General features: G+C 45.9%; 1 protein-coding gene across 3 annotated transcripts; it reads right to left on the bottom strand.

The window, feature by feature from the left end:
• Nucleotides 1–2,154: 2,154 nt before the first annotated feature.
• ccnb2 (cyclin B2) lies at nt 2,155–14,647 on the bottom strand. Of its 3 annotated transcripts, none has more exons than XM_069910255.1 (9): nt 14,461–14,647; nt 10,210–10,320; nt 9,976–10,125; nt 9,728–9,898; nt 7,115–7,273; nt 4,954–5,190; nt 4,478–4,618; nt 3,358–3,468; nt 2,155–3,281 (listed from the first exon to the last, which is right to left on the bottom strand). In XM_069910255.1, exons 2-9 carry the CDS (start codon nt 10,297–10,299, stop codon nt 3,180–3,182), a joined length of 1,161 nt encoding a protein of 386 aa, XP_069766356.1. In that variant the 5' UTR covers nt 10,300–10,320; nt 14,461–14,647; the 3' UTR covers nt 2,155–3,179. The 3 variants fall into 3 exon arrangements, with proteins under 3 accessions (XP_069766356.1, XP_069766355.1, XP_069766357.1); XM_069910254.1 differs by lacking the exon at nt 14,461–14,647 and adding an exon at nt 12,721–12,995; XM_069910256.1 differs by lacking the exon at nt 14,461–14,647 and adding an exon at nt 12,721–12,995 and having other exon boundaries at nt 3,213–3,301.
• Nucleotides 14,648–16,145: the final 1,498 nt, after the last annotated feature.

Raw genomic sequence — 16,145 nt, 5'->3', positions numbered from 1 at the left:
GGATAGATATTGAGTTCATCATTAAAACCAGCCATTCTCAACCTTATTTTTTTGGTTCTGGCCCACTTCGGACTCTGCTCAATATTCATGGACCTCCTTCCTCGTGAAGCAGACAAGTCTTGGTTAATTCCACATTTCTCTCCAACAGACTTTGTCTTAAAAAAAACTGTTACACGAGGTGAAAACAAGTTTTTTTACTTAGCTGAGAATGGCCAATTAGAGTCTTTAAACCAAACAAATTCCTGCTTTTTTAATGAAGTCCATGAGATTTCCATGGCCTTCTGTTGAACAGCGAGCTTTGTGCAAGGCCCAATGTACAAGAAGGGGTTGGAGTCCATATTGAGGTCCACAAGTACAAGGCTCGGGATGAAGATGGGAGCAAAACTTCAGATTATTACAGAAATAAGAGGACCAACAATAAAATCCAGGAGAAAAAGGAACTGTGAAGATTCGGCAAATGAATGTTAGAGGAAGTTGGGGCAGGTACTAGCGCCAAGCTCAAGAAATTACAGTGAAACTTCGTCGGAACGCGATTCGTTAATCCGCAGAAATCGCTTATAGCGCGGGTGTCTGTGGACCCCAAACTTTGCAAAAAAGTTGATTAAAATTCAGAATCCCAATATTAAAAGAATGCACTTGCTTTTCTTTCATTGAAATTGTTAGTTCTAGAGAGCGGATCCTTCAAAAACTGGTAATATTTGGGTTTATTATCCGTGGGCACCCTGACATATATGCATCTGTTCCGCGACTCGGCCATAACGCTGTATGAAATCTTGGACCCCCAACTACTGCTTTCTAATGAGGCTTTACTGTATATAGGATGGGTTTGGAGGGATATATGGGCCAAATGCAGGCTGTGGGTGGGACAGTTTGGTCAGCGCAGGCAAGATGAGCTGAAGGGCCTGTTGCCCTGCTATACGACTTTTGCCCCAGGTGAAAATACTGAATATTTTGCACTTCTGTACCAAGGCAGGAATTTTAAATAGAGGAAATATTTAGTTCAACTTCTTCAGAAGAATCAGGGCCTTGATCGGGTGTACTCAGGTAGTGGTGGGGAAGAAAAGGGAAATCATGTCTGAAGACCGTTTTCCAGTAACAGTTGGCTGGAAGTGGGGTGCTGGCAATTTTACATCTTCAATGGGAGAAGAGGAAGGATTGCAAATGATCTGGCTAAATATAGTCAATTGGAAAACAATGTGCTTTTTAAAATACACAGATTAAAGCCTTCAAGCACAATCTCAAATCCATGATGATCAAACTGAACAGCTAAGGGTGGCGTTTACTTCCAAATCAAGATTTTTTTATGATCCCATCACAAAATATGTTGTTTTACAATGCAAATATTGCTATAAATTATATTTCAAAATAAACAAATAGTGCAAGAAAATAGGAGAAAGTGAGGTTCTGTCATTTAAAACATGACTGCCTGGGCCATGGAGGGAACCACCAGTCAGTCTGGATTCATCGGTTGGATTAATGGGCAGAGTAGGAAGGAGAAAGATTTCATGTCAAAGGAACAGGAAACATGCCCCGAGAGAGAGAAGTGTTGCACAAGATTGGACACCGGGCGAGGCTGCAAGCCAGAGTAGGATGAATGTGTCAAGTTTCAGCATGTTTTTCTTAACAAGTCTTGCCGTTCGGCAGGGCAACTTGCATCAAAAAAAACTGCTGCAATTTACACCAAGATTCTGGAGGAACTCAGCAAGTCACGCAGTGCTCTTTACGTGGCATAAAGATACTCTGCCGTTCGGAGCTGCTCATCTAGGTGTTACTCAAACTGCTTCAAAGCCATTTGCTCAGAGTCCATTCATTTAGTTAAACAATGTGCTTGAGAAAGCCAGTGAGGTAGGATTTGCTGCCTCGAATAACACGTTTCAGATAATTGTTGGAATGAAGCTGCGGAATTATGCCAAGCCGCCAGATCCAGTCGCTGCCTTGCCGGAGGGACCAGTGAGGAGGGCATCGGCTTTCATTTTCAAATCTAGAGCATGCGAAAGAAAATCTAGCAATCTTGGGTCAAGGCACCTCAATCAACATTGCTGCAGTTGTCTTAGTGCAGTACAAGGGCACACTCCTGTTCCATCCCACAATTACAACTTTAAGGCGGAGTTGGAGGACTTCAATATCAGAATTACACAACTCCTGTGCACGTAATTAATAAATACTTACATTTTATTAAACCAGTTGTACTAAGTTTGGCACAATTACACTTGCAACAAGGAGTCTGATAAGCAAATCATTTACAAATGCCACAACACAAAAATGTTCAGACTACTGGTAAACAACGAGCAGCTCCACAGGATTCACCGAATTTGATTTTGGAAGAGAATTAGCAAAATTGCAAGTTTGCAATACCAGCAGTGATTAAGATCTTGGGTAGGGGGGGTGGTCCTACTCTTAATTGAGCTAAAAGTTTGATTTCACTAGTTTTCAACTCATTCCCCAATCCCAGCACCTGGAGATCATTTGGAAGGCCCCTCATCTGCCCTGCCCATTTAATTCAGATGGCCCATTAATGAGAACCACAACAGAGAAACGCAAAGGGAATTCTAACACTGGTCCATTAAGCACCTCCAACAAGCTTCCGTAACTGCATGAAATCCATTCAGCTTGGCCACTTTCCTTGGAAACAGGGACGAATACCACATGATGCACTAGGCTACAAGAGTGGTGGTTTGATACCAATTCAATCCTTAAAGTCCATTTTTTTTTTAAAAAAAAGCATTTTAAGAAAGTTTGTTACCACCCAGTCCTACAGAAAAACTTAGCTTGAAAGCAGTCAAATGGACAGAGAAAGTTCACAGCACAAGCAAGTGCTCTGACCAACGTTAAAAATCATTCCCACATCTTAAAATTAAAACATTTTAATTTTTGAACTAAAATCATTTTAAGCTTCACAAAAATACCCCACAATTTTAGAACATTAAAACACTTACACAAGTTTAAAGCCTGGGAAGAAAAAGTTGCTTTTCTGGCCTCAAGTGCTCATGGTCTATTCCTGATAAGGCCAAGCTCTCTGAGCAGAGAAGCTGGAGCCAAAGTTAAAGCCAGAAAATGGAGTGACTGCACAGCAATAGGAGTGAAGCTGATGCAACTGATGTACAGACCAAACTCGCGAACAGTAATATTAGCAGCAATCTGTTGAAATCTCCAAAAGTGCAAAAGTGTTCAGGTTTCTGCTATAACAGGGAAGCAGCCAGTTCCGTGATGACTGGTGACTTAAGTTGAGGAATAGTACTTGTCTTCAGCAGTTTTGCACTTGCATATTTGGTCTTCACAGCCTTAAAAAGAAAAGGAAATACTGATGCAGATGCACAAGCTACATTTAAAAACAAGTCCAATTAAGTTCATACTTACAACGTGCTTTGTGAGCCCTTCGTTCATTTTCACCACATTCTTTGCCATGTGTTTCATAGTTGAATGTAAGGATTCCTCAGAGTAGCCAGTATAGTATTGTTGGACTGGGGTCTAAAAATGACATTTAAACCGTACTGTAATTACACATCCAAAGACCTCTGCAGATATTGCAGCAGCGGCAACTTAGTGACCAATATCAAGGGACAACTCCCATCCGTACCATGGCCACAACTGAAATGCAAGCGGAGGTTAAAAAGCCATCAGAGGTGCACCAAAGAAAAGGTACAAGGACTGCCTAAAGAAATCTCTTGGTGCCTGCCACATTGACCACCGCCAGTGGGCTGATATCGCCTCAAACCGTGCATCTTGGCGCCTCACAGTTCAGCGGGCAGCAATCTCCTTTGGAGAAGACCACAGAGCCTACCTCACTGACAAAAGGCAAAGGAGGAAAAACCCAACACCCATCCCCAACCAACCAATTTTCCCTTGCAACCGCTGCAATCGTGTCTGCCTGTCCCGCATCGGACTTGTCAGCCACAAACGAGCCTGCAGCTGACGTGGACTTTTTACCCCCTCCATAAATCTTCATCCGCGAAGCCAAGCCAAAGAAAGAATCAAACAACAGTAGGCTGCCAGGGGATTGAGTCAGTCTGGATTCTCTGTGGCACTTACACAGTCCGGATTCTCAGGTGGTCCGGAGTTCAGCCGAGAATTTGAGGTCCAGATTCTCAGGTGATCTGGATGTCTGCATCTGGATTTTCAGTGAATCATATTTTGTTTTAAAGTACCATATCTGGTTTAAAGTGCTCACTGCCTGACCCTTACAACTTAATGGGATCATCAAGCAAGTAGTTTTTGAGCAAAACAAGGACTGACCCAGTAATGCCAACATCCCAAGGATGTAAAATTGCACCCCCAATGGCAAACCTCTCGGTTAGAAGAATATTTATTCAAATCAGGTGATTGACAACCTACACGGGAGGGAGTGGTCTGGCAAATGAACCAACAATTCTATAGAAATCAGACATTGAAAAGGCAATAGCATTTGTTCTAATGAAACATAATTCTGCCCAGAATAATAAATACCAAGCCATTCAAAATACCACAATCAACCTCTTACCCATTTGCTTTGATCGAGGACTTTGAGAGCCAGACAAAGTGCAGCAGCTGCAATTTCGGAAGGGTAGATGTGCACCATGTTGTAGTCTATAACTGCCAGCTCCATCAGATACTTGGCAAGAGTATGTTCCTCCGCGTTAACCTGCTTGGTAAAATAACAAGGCTTAAAAAGACCACTGCACCCATTGGTTAAATATTACAGGACCCCAGTTAAATTTACACACAAGTCCCAAGCTTCCTGAAGTTCTGGGAGAGTAAACCCCCCCCCCCCCCTCCCAGTATCCACAGGATTGGTCAATGCCGGATAAGTGAATTTTGTGGTTGCTTGAGATTGCGCAATTGGCCACTAGGGGGCACCAATTTAAAGATTACATCTTTTTACCTATTTATTTTCTGCAATTACTTTTGCTGGTTCCTTGAATTCCAGGTAACAGGATTTTTTACTGCACTGAAATGGCGTTTGCAGCCCATACTCACATTACCAGCCTTCGAAGCACGTCGCAGGAAGTGTAGGGGAAGGGGACGGCCCAAGTTAAAATCAAGCTCTTTGAGAATGATTATTTCCATCTGCCGGATTTGGGTCTTGGTGTACGCGTTGTCCGTGATGTAAACCAAGTCTCCAACGACAGGTGGATAAATCTCTTCGTACTTGGCTGCGAGCAGCATGGCAGTCACAGCAACTAATTGGAGCTTCTTCCGTGAGACTGGCTGGCTCTGAAAAGCAAAATTCCAAATATTAAATTCACTGCAGGAGGAGCAAACAAGACCATGAGATTTAAGCCACTTTCAGACAATGCGCTGGCAGGCGCGACTTGGGGGAGTGCAGCTGGGGATGTTCAGGAGGCCGCGGGGAAGACACCTTTCTGTCACCTGAAGGAGAGCCATCTCTGAGTGAATGCCGGCTCCTGTGGACTGTGGCCGTAAGTCCCACTGCTGCTTTCAGGTGCAACGGTGGGATTCTCCGAGCCAGAGATTATACCTACAGGAGGGGGTTAGGTAAGTGCTCCTCCTGGCCGGGTTCTCCACTTTCAGGTGGCCACCCAACAGCCACATTGGGGTAGAATAGGCGGCTTCACAGTCAGGTATTCTGGCCACCTGAAAGCGGGTTTTGTGATTACAGGCAGGGGTGCAATGCCCAGCTGGTTGGTTTAACATTCAGATTTATTGTCATGCAGGACATCATATGCCACCCTGAGATTCTTTCTCCTGCGGACACAGCAGAATTATCACTTATTGACAGTGCAAAATAACTGTACACAGCATAAACATGTAAACCAATAAAGAATTGTAAGCAGACAACAAATGTAAACAAACTGTGCAATACCAGAGAGAATTTTTTTTAAAATCTTTAAGTCCTTAACTGAGTCCCTGATTGAGTTCGTCATTGAGGAGTCTGATGGTGGAGGGGGAGCAGCTGGTCCTGAACCTGGTGGAGCGAGTCTTGTGGCACCTAAATCTCTTCCCTGATGGCAGCAGCGAGAACAGTGTGTGTGCTGGATGGTGAGGGTCTTTAATGATTGCTGCTGCTCTCCAACAGCAGCGTTCCCTGTAGATGTTCTCAATGGTGGGGATGGTTTTGCCTGTCCACTATCTTTTGGAGGGCTTTATGCTGATACCATACCATACTCCGTACCAGACCGTAATGCAGCTGGTCAGCACACAACTGTAGAAATATACCAGTGTTCCTTTTGTCATACCAAACCTCTGCAAGCATCCAATCTTCCTTACAGAATTTCACGTCAAGCCCATCAGGAATCAGGACATGGGCAAACACCAACTTTGCCTGCAGGGTTACCAGGAGATTCAGCACCACTCATTCATTCAAACATAAGGCTAGCCTTCAAACTTCACACAGCAACAACTGGAGTTCAGATCCGGCACTGTCGGTAAGGAGTTTGTTCGTTCTCCCCAGAGGCTCCAGTTCCCTCCCACCATTCAAAAATGTACTGGGGGCCGTATGTCAATTGGCACAGGCTTGCAGGCCTGCCACCCTGCTGTATGTCTAAATTTAAAATTTAACTAATTGCAGACCTCAAGGGAGATATGAGAAATACTGCTTAGCTTTGCTGCCTCAGCAGATCCTCCCAACAGCATATCACTGTGACCAATGAAGCCTCGACTGAACATGGCCAGGGGTTCCCAGGCTTGACATCAAGTTCCAAACCAAGAGCAAACCACAAGCCTCAAGATCACGTGTATAGTTTCAAAATGATTTAGGACAGTAACATTAAAAATGTCAATGTTCAACCCTACAAGAGCAGATATTTTTTAAAACCAAATCTGCAAACAAGACTGTTCTGCCCAAGACTGGTACTGAGTCAGACAACCAGTCAGGGTGTATAACATAATGAGCTATTTAAACAATGGCAATCCATTGATTTGAAGATGTTGCAAGCTAATCACCACCTTATACGTCACTTTATAGGTTCATGGTATAGAAAGCCATTTAGATTTTGTTAGAGTAGACCCGTATAATTCAGAGCAGGATGTTCAGCAACAATGTTCAAAGTTGCCCCACACATGCTCGTGTACAAAGAAAAGCATCCCAAAATAAAGAAAGCAACAAATCCAGTGAAACCCAGATCATGGCAACACACCATCAACGTCAAAGGCACTAGTGAAGTAATGAGATAGTTACTTGCAGGAAACGATCCACTAAGGCCAAGGTCATGTAGAGAGTTTCTTGGAGTAGATGGAACCTTGAATGAACTTGAATTAGCCAGTCAACTAGGATCGCACGCATGCGTTCATTTATTTCCTGCCCCTCAAGGAAACGAGGTCTGATCGCTTGCTGAATCTAGAGATAAAAGACAAGCATTAAACAACCGACACCAACCTGCCCATTGCCCACCTTCTCCGCTGCCCAGGCTGGACGAGCACCACCTTGGGTGGCATGAACATAAAATAATCCTGTTTGTTCCTCCAAACCGCCTAGTCGAGGGGTGATCAAACTTGCTCCAGCAACAAATGCAAGACACAAAAATATTACACACTTTTATTCTTACATATTTTCTTACAAAAATGTTATAAAAAATTAAGAAATATATAATATTTTTTTTAAATGCACAAATACTGGAGAAACTCAGCAGGTCTAACAGTGCCTTTATGTAGCAACGGTGAAGGTTCATCAACAACGCTTTGCCCTTCACCAAGGTGTGGGGGAAACACAAAAGATTGCCTCATGTACATAATAATATTTATTTTTAAACTGCTAATTTTTATATTTCAATAACCACACACATTTTCAAATTCCTGACTGATTTTCTGTGGAATTCTCTGCCCAAAGAAGCAGTAGAGACTGCCTCATTCAATATATTTAAGATACAGCAAGACAGGTTTTTGGATCAGAGTTTTGGGATCAGAGTTTTGGGGGGAAGGTGCTGCTGGGTCCACAGCCAGATCAGCTGTGATCTCGCTGAATGTGGGAACTGGGCTTGACTGGCCAGATGAACAACACCTGCTCCCATTTCTTCCGGAATGCTCCTGCCACTGGTCTCTGCAGATACCTGCAGCATTGCAGTGCCCACAGCTGAACAATTGATGCGGGAAGTGATCTGATGGAAAGCTGCCTCTTGCGGCAGGGCAACCAATGCCAGGCCCCCCCCCCCTCCAAAAGTACTGCTTCCCCTCTTCCTATTCACTGTCAGGCCAGGGTGCAATGTAGTCTAACCTCTGTGCTGCCTCTCCACCTCATGGGGCCAGAGCTTGCCACAGGACCTTTACTGTGGCTGCCAGCTTCAGCTCTGTCAGGTGCTCATTGGGGACCCCCTCCAGCCTCTCTATCATCTTGTTTCCCTCACAACTCCCCCCCCACCCGCCACCTCCACCCAGAGTGCCTAGACAGACACCACACCACCTCTGGGGCAGACCATGCCTCACCAGAACTCTCCTGGCCCTGCTTCCCAACCTCTGCAGCCCCTCCCGGCAGAGAATCCTTAGCTTCAGCTGACCCCATGATGGCAGTACTCTGCTATGGTACAACCCAACCCGAGCAAAGACAACCTGACTCCAGCGTGCACTGCTCGCTCTGTTCCTCTGCAGGGCCCAGTCCTCCACTGCCCACTCCTTGTCACACAGTCCTGGGCTGTGGCCGTCCCAGGACCCCCTGGTCTGGCTGCAGGGATTCAGTGTCCTGGGGCAGCTTTGGGAGTTCTGTACCCCCTTCAGCCAACATATTACCGTGAGCCGCACGTTATATGCATGTCACTCACGGGTCGCGGTTTGGCCAATTCCGTCTGCCCTCAACTTGGCACTCTCACGGACCACCATACTCCCTCCTTATCACCTACCATGCTCATCCTTGCCCACCCTCCAGCCAAATACATTCTACCCTTCACCTCCCAGCCTCTCACTTTACCTGCTGCACAGTCCCAAGTGCCACATCCCTTTGCCTCTAGATATTGCAAACCCTTTTTGGCTCCAGATACCTGCATCTGAGGTCACACGTGTCTAGTTAATATTGGCTTTGGAAAGTGTTCCACACCAGGGGCAACAACCAAGGTTAATTTCAAAACACAGGAACTCAGCAGTATCCACAGGAGGGAAAGTTATATTACCGACGCTTCGGGCTGGAGTCATTCATTGAGGTCTGATAAAATGTGGGCAGGCATCCAAACAAAATGGTGGGGGGGGTGGTTGAGGAGCATGGTTCCAAAGGCAGGTGGATAAGGGAGGGAGGGGAGGGCACAGCAGCAAACAGGAGGAGGAGGAGGGATGGCTCTGTAAATGGAGAGGGAAAGGGGGCGGTGAGCTGGAGCAAAGATAGAGAGGAGGGAGAACAGAGAGTAGGTGAGCAGAATCCGGAGCATGCCATCTAGCTGGTGGGCACCCTGTTGTTCCTCCAATTTATGGGTGGTCTTGGTGGGATAGTGCACAAGGCCATGGACAGACATTAGCATGTGGGAGCGGGCAGACAGAGCGAAGGTGCTCATTGAAGCAATGTCCCAGTCTGTGCCCAGTCTCTCCAACATAGAGAAGGCCACATTGAAGCAGCAAATTTCTAGCATTTTAACACAAATTTGATTTGCCAGATATGCTGAATTGTCCTTAGGACTAGGCAGGTTGAAATTTAACCCAAAAACATACATTAAAAAATTCCTGACCCCCCCCTCCCCTGATAAAAAGGTTTAGTCTTTGCCAGGCGACACACTTATGCTGCTCTTGACAACTAACTACACGGTTGAATCAGGGCCACATTCCCATTGATGACCTTCAGGAGGAGCAGAACTTGGCAATGTCGGCATCGACTTACCTCAAGCTGCCGTAAGTACTTGTAAATGTCCTTGACGTATTGACTGCACAATTGAGGGTTATCACCATCGTCGATGTCAATATCTTCCACCTCCAGCAAGGTGCCGGAGAAAGCCTGGCAGAGATCATCCTCTTTCATTGACACGTCCATCGGAGTTGGAGACAGGGGGACCTTTGAAAAGAAGCATTGAGAGTGAAAGGAAGGGCAAGCTTCGCTTTTCATCCATGTTCTGTGGATTTTACACATACCATGGGGACAGGCTCCTGAACAACTGGGGGTTTTACTTCCTGAACTACTGGCCTCTGCCCTTTAACAGTTGGTTTCAGGACATTCTTTTGCAAAGCTTTGCCTTTTGGTTTCGATGCCACTGGTTTGGAGACTTTCATGCTGTTAAGTTTCTGGAAAAGAAAGAAAGATACCAAGTTAATAAATTTCTGGGGAAGGTATGACCAGTGCCTCGTTCAGCTGAATGGACATTTTACCTGTTCAGCTCCACGAGTGGGCAGGCGATTGGCCACATCACCCAAAGCAGGCCTGTATGTGGCCCTTGTGATCTTCGGGACTGCTTCCATATTCTCCAAGTTTTGAAGAGCCTAACAATGAAAGATTGAGGGCGTCACAAGAGCATGGCAGCTTCTCCCACCCTTCCACAGTTCAAATCAACAAAGTTTATTACCGGAACAAAAAGTCAGGTCAGGTTGCGTTCAATAAAAGAAACACCTTATCAAAGACTTTTCTGCTGGGATCAAATGAGGCACTTTAACATGGGGGAAATTCTCGAGCTAAACTCGCTCAGCCAGGGGCCGGTGCTGTTACCATCATCAATGTAGGTGCCAAGAGCGCTTCTTTTATGGCATCAAGCGTCATTAGCCACTAGTGTGACATGGTTTGGATCAGTAGAGTCACTAGTGTGTGTTAAGCAAGACACTAATGATGATCGACGCACACTAGCGACACCGGAGGGCATGGATGGGTCAGATGGTGACCAATTGCGTGACCTTATGGGGGAACAGTACTTGCTCATTGGGGGGGGGTTAGAGCAACACGCCCCCTACCCCAGTACCGACACAAAAAGGCTTTGAAAATTTGGCATCACAAATGCTAACTCACGTCAGGCTGCAGACTGCTGGAGACTGGCTGAAGGGGATACCAGGTATTGGAACCAGAATGTGAGCGGGCGCTGGAGGCTTCCTGATCGGGTCACAGGTGTGCCCCTGGAGCTCGGGTTTGGACTGAAGGCTATGTGGCCACAGGAGCACTTGAGGAGAAGCCACAGCCACTCAGAGACCCGGCGGTTGGGGGAGGGGATGGGGAACTCTCTTTTGCTTCACACTCTGGCTCAAAGGGGTGCCAGACAATTTTTGCTGATAGCAAATCTTTGCCTGCCTGGTAGACTAAAGGGAATTTTGTTTAATATCACATGTTCTGTTTCGTTACAACAAAAAATAATCTTGCAACTTTAAATGAAAGTCTCCTGCACCCAACCCTCACTTTGGGCCACAGGGTTGGTAAAGAATAGAGGCCCAGGGTCACAATTTTTGTTTTTTTATTTCACGTTGATCAATCCCAATTGGTAAATGCCAAGGACCAGAACCCGAATGAGGAGGAGTTTCTTCAGGCAGACGGTGGTGAATCTGTGGGATATCCTTCCACAGACAGCAGAGGAGATCAGGACATTGGATGCATTGAAAGTGGAGGTTGATGGGCACTGATAATTAAAGTCATGGAGAAAAGGCTGAAATAATAAAAAATATCAGCCTGGACTTGAATGGCTGAATTCTGCTCCTTCATCCTGTGGTCCAAATTCACTACCACACTTGGATGTGAAATGGAAACATTGCAAGTTGTTAACTGAATGGCAAAGGAATAAGTTGGTGGTCAAGTAGATGGTAAAGAGGAAAGTGGCAGTTGGATAAAAAGTAATCAGGCCATCAGGCCAGGTAAAGATCTACAGTGAGAATGCTGAACGTCCAAAAGGAACTGCTCACACTAACCAGCCAATATGCTCATATTTACAAAACAGTATTTACTTATGCATCCAGTGTACAAATTGTTTGTGTAAATGTGAGTTATGTCTGTTTTGCACCAAGGACCGGTGAACACTGTACAGTCAGATGTCAATAAACTTGACACTGGTCGCACATAAACAGCAGCATGTCCTCCCAAGGACTGCTCACCATTTCACTTGGCGTATTCAGGTACCCGTTTGGCCGCAGCTGGTAAGAAGTTTGGTGCATCTGCATATGGCACCCAGGTAGTGACCATTAAATTAATGCCAGGGAACCCCACACCCAGTTCCAATAAACTTAACCTTGTTTTGTGATCCAGATGTTGCTCGGACCAATCCAGTGGCACGCCCCAAGCCCCAAAGTGTTCTGGAAAGATTAAAAACTCAGAGCCAAAGGTACTTCAGCTGCTCCCCAGCCCCCTCCCCTCCAAAGTGAGAAATACTTAAGGAGTGGAGGAACCTCACTTTTCAGCTACAACAGGGGAAGGCAGCACTGATTCATGGAACAAATGGCAAAACTGTAAAGGGAGAGTTTCCTAGAGTCATTCAGCAGCCGAGAGTGGGAGTCAGCTATCTAAGCCTGACCTTAGGTTGAGAAATTGCTGCAGATGGATTCTGGCAAAGGACTTCAATCCCTCAATATAAAAATACTGATTTTGTTTTTAAACAAGTCACATTTTAAATTCAAATCATCTTCTACTGAAGAAAGACCATGAGGATTGTGAGAAGGACAGGAATCCTGGGCAACATGTGGACTTCATTAAAAGCGGATCCGTTATTTAAACACTTCATGCCCAGTTTTCCATTAAAACATTTAGGACAAAGATGGAAACCAAATTCGGAGGATTAACAGGCTGGACGAGGACCTTGCTGGGACAAGGCAAAGACTCGGGGAGCGAGGCAGAGCCCCGACCCACACTCCCCACGCGAAGACCAGACAAGGTGTGGGGGGGGGGGGGGGGAGGGTTCCCGGAACGGCACTTACAGCAGCCCGGCGGGTGAAAGCCATGGTCGGATCCACGGGTCGCTCTTCTCCGGCTCAGCGCTTCCCTTCCTCGCCCTCCTGTTCCCCCCGAAGCAGCGGGGGAGCCGGTTTGGTGGGAGTTCGGCCGCTCTCTCCCCCCCGGGCTCTGGTCCACGGCCACGAGTGCTGTCTCCCCCCCGGGCTCTGGTCCACGGCCACGAGTGCTGTCTCCCCCCGGGCTCTGGTCCACGGCCACGAGTGTTCTCTCCCTCTCTCTCTCTCTCTCTCTTTCCCCCTCCCCCCGGCCGCTGCTCCACTTCCTTCCCTGCAAATGTTTCAAATATCGATTCTCTGTTTCTCATTGGCCGAATCAAAAAAAGAATGAACTTCCTCATTGGCTGAGCGGGCGTTCTGGAATGCGTTGCCAAGGCGACGCCTCGATCTCAGCTTGGACCTTTAATAAAATTTCCATAAAAGTATCAATGTGCAGAACGTGGCGGCAGAATCAGCCTGGACTCCGCTTATCCGGCAGCTCGCCCACAACAGCACTTGGACACCTGGACGAAGGGCTTCAAGCCAAATTGCTGGTTATACATCTTTTTCTTTACTACATTAAGGCACTGCTGAATTTCTCCAGGATTTGCGTGTTTTTTTCTCTCACAACAGCACTTCAATTCATTTCTAAAGGTCTCACAAAATACACTATTTTTCCAGTGAATCAGGTGAATATGAGCTCCTGTTAGAGGGTGAACCCACCAAAGCATGGCCAAGTTCAGCCTCAACACAATCTCCACCACCACTGTTGGCTGAATCACAATGAGCCAGCATAGAAAGGAGATGCAGTGAAATTTTCTTCAGCCAGAGGGTGGTAAATCTGTGGAATTTGTTGCCTCAGATGGTCGTGGAGGCAAAAATTGAAAGGTTCCTGATTAGCCAGGGCATCAAGATTATGGGGAGAAGGCTGGGCAATGGGGCAGTGTGGGAAAATGGACCAGCTCAGGATTAAATGGTGGGGTAGACTGAATAACCTATTTCTGCTCCCATGTCTTTTGGCCTTATGGAATGGAGGCCAAGGAGCTGGTTGTGTGGTGCCAGAACAACAGTCTTGGTCTTGCCGTCAGCAAGACCAAGGAGTTTATTGTGGACTTTTAAGAAGGGGAACCCAAGGGGGCCACACACCTGTCTGCGTTGGAGAGGGTGTCATGTTCCTGGGAGTCCCCACATTGGAAGACCTCTCCTGGAGCCAGCACATCAAGGCAAATATGAAGAAGGAACACCAGCACTTCTACTTTGAGGAGATTTGGGGAATGTAAATTTTTAAATGCAGAGCATGGTAACAGGCCCCTCTGGCATACAGGTCAGTGCTGCCCAAATACCCCAATTAACCTACAACCCCTGCGCATTTTGAAAGCTAGGAGGAAACCATATCACCCAGCAGAAACCCACACAGAAATGGGGAGAACGTACAAATTCTTTAGACAGCACTGGAATTGAACCTGGGTCCCCGACCCTGTAATAGCATTGCACTGACCTCGACGCTAATCGTGCCATAACTGAATATTCCATCAAACTTTTACATAGAAAGTATTTTGAATGGTTGCATCACGTCCAGGATCAGAAAGTTGAGTGCCCGGGAACGCAGAAAGTTACAGAAAATGGCAAAACTGAATTCATCGTGATATTGGTAAAGACACAGTGGAGAATTTTCACCATTTCATCAATGTGGTTGGATGTATGTCGGTCCTGCCTGGTTTGACTTACCAAAATTCATCACCTTGCACTGTGATTCCTTGGCCTACTTCTGCGGTTGATCCAGATCCTTCTATGTAACCTCCTTCACTGTCTACCACCAATTTTGGTGTCATCCATGGATTTACTAACCATCCAGATTGTTATTAATAAATAACAAACAAGGATGGACCCAGCAACAGCACCTGTGGTCATAAGGCTCCACTCTCACCCTCTGACCCCTTCCACCATCAATTCCACATCCAATTGGCCAGCTCACCCTGGATATCATATATGGTAACTTTCTGGACCAGCCTACAAAGCAGGACCTTATAACACCCTGGAAAGTCTCCATAGACAATGTCCATTGTGACCATTACCCTGCCCTCATCAGTTCTCTCCATCACCTGGTCAGGAAAAACCCAGTCAGATCTGTAAGTCTTGATTTCCAAATACATTTACCATTTCAGTCCATGCTTTCCAAATGCTGGTACATCCCTCAGTGGTTAGTGCAACGCCGTTACAGTGCCAGCGATCCAGATTCGAATCCCTCTCTGTCTGTTAGGTGTGTTTGCACGTTCTCCCCATATCTGTATAGTTTTCCTCCTGGTACTCCAGTTTCCTCCCACCCTTCAAAATGTACCAGGTTTGTCAGTTAATTGGGCAGCACAGTGTTGTGGGCTACAAAGGCCTGTGCTACATGTCTAAATTTAACTTCCCCATCACTGGTTGGTCTGTCGTTCCCTGGTTTAATGTTGCAACCCTTTTTAAATAGAGGTGTATCAGTCACCCTTCAGCTTTCCAGTACCTCATCCTGGCGAGAGCTGATAGACAGATCTCTGCCAGGGCCTCTTCAATTTCTTTTCACAATGCCCAAGGATGTGCTTAGTCCAGACCCAGGGATTTATCACCTGCCCCAAGCACCTCTTTTTTTTGTAACATGGATAGCTTTCAAGTATTTCTCTTAATTTCTTAGCTTCAGTGACATTTTCCGTAGTAAATGGATGATAAACATCAATTCATAGCCGGCCATCTCCAGTAGCTGCTCACAAAGACAATCAAATTGTTCTGCGGGATCCCATTTTCTTCAATTAATTTCATTATTTGCCCTTAATCTAAAGGAATCTTTTGGGATCCTCCTTTACTTCACCTGGCAAAGCCCTGGCAGCCAGCAGTGGCATGAGTGACCGCTGTCAAACCTATCAGAAATGGACAACTTGCATATCTCCCTAACCTATTAGAAATCAGTGAAATTAATGAAGGAAATCAGCTGGTATTGACCCGTGTTCTTCACCCTGATGTTCTTGGCTGAGGTCTCCTCTGCCTCAGTTTCAACAGGCAGATCTTCCCCCGCAGCAGATACTGGCTTTGCAGTCTGCATGGACCAAGTTCCATCACAAGAAGGCACCAAGCACGTGGTTCATACAAACAGTGCCCAACGGCCAGTGTCTGCTTGATGGATGAATGAATGAATTAGCTAATTTTGACCAGAGAAATAGAAATTGCATTTAGATAGCACCTTTCAAGTTCAAGTTTATTAATCTTGAATCAGAATTTATTATCATGAACAAATCACAAAATTCATTGTTTTTGCGATAGCAAAACATTCATAAAAACCGCCTTACAAACATAAATAAATAAATAGTTACAGTGCACTGAAAGTCAAAGTAGGGTAGTGTCCTTGGGATGAGTGGCTGGTCAGGTAAAACCAGCCCCCC

Source organism: Narcine bancroftii, chromosome 14 (genome assembly GCF_036971445.1).
Source record: "Narcine bancroftii isolate sNarBan1 chromosome 14, sNarBan1.hap1, whole genome shotgun sequence".
Taxonomy (NCBI): Eukaryota; Metazoa; Chordata; class Chondrichthyes; order Torpediniformes; family Narcinidae; genus Narcine; species Narcine bancroftii.
Note: the sequence above shows the minus strand (reverse complement) of the source record. Positions and strands in the feature narration are given on the sequence as shown.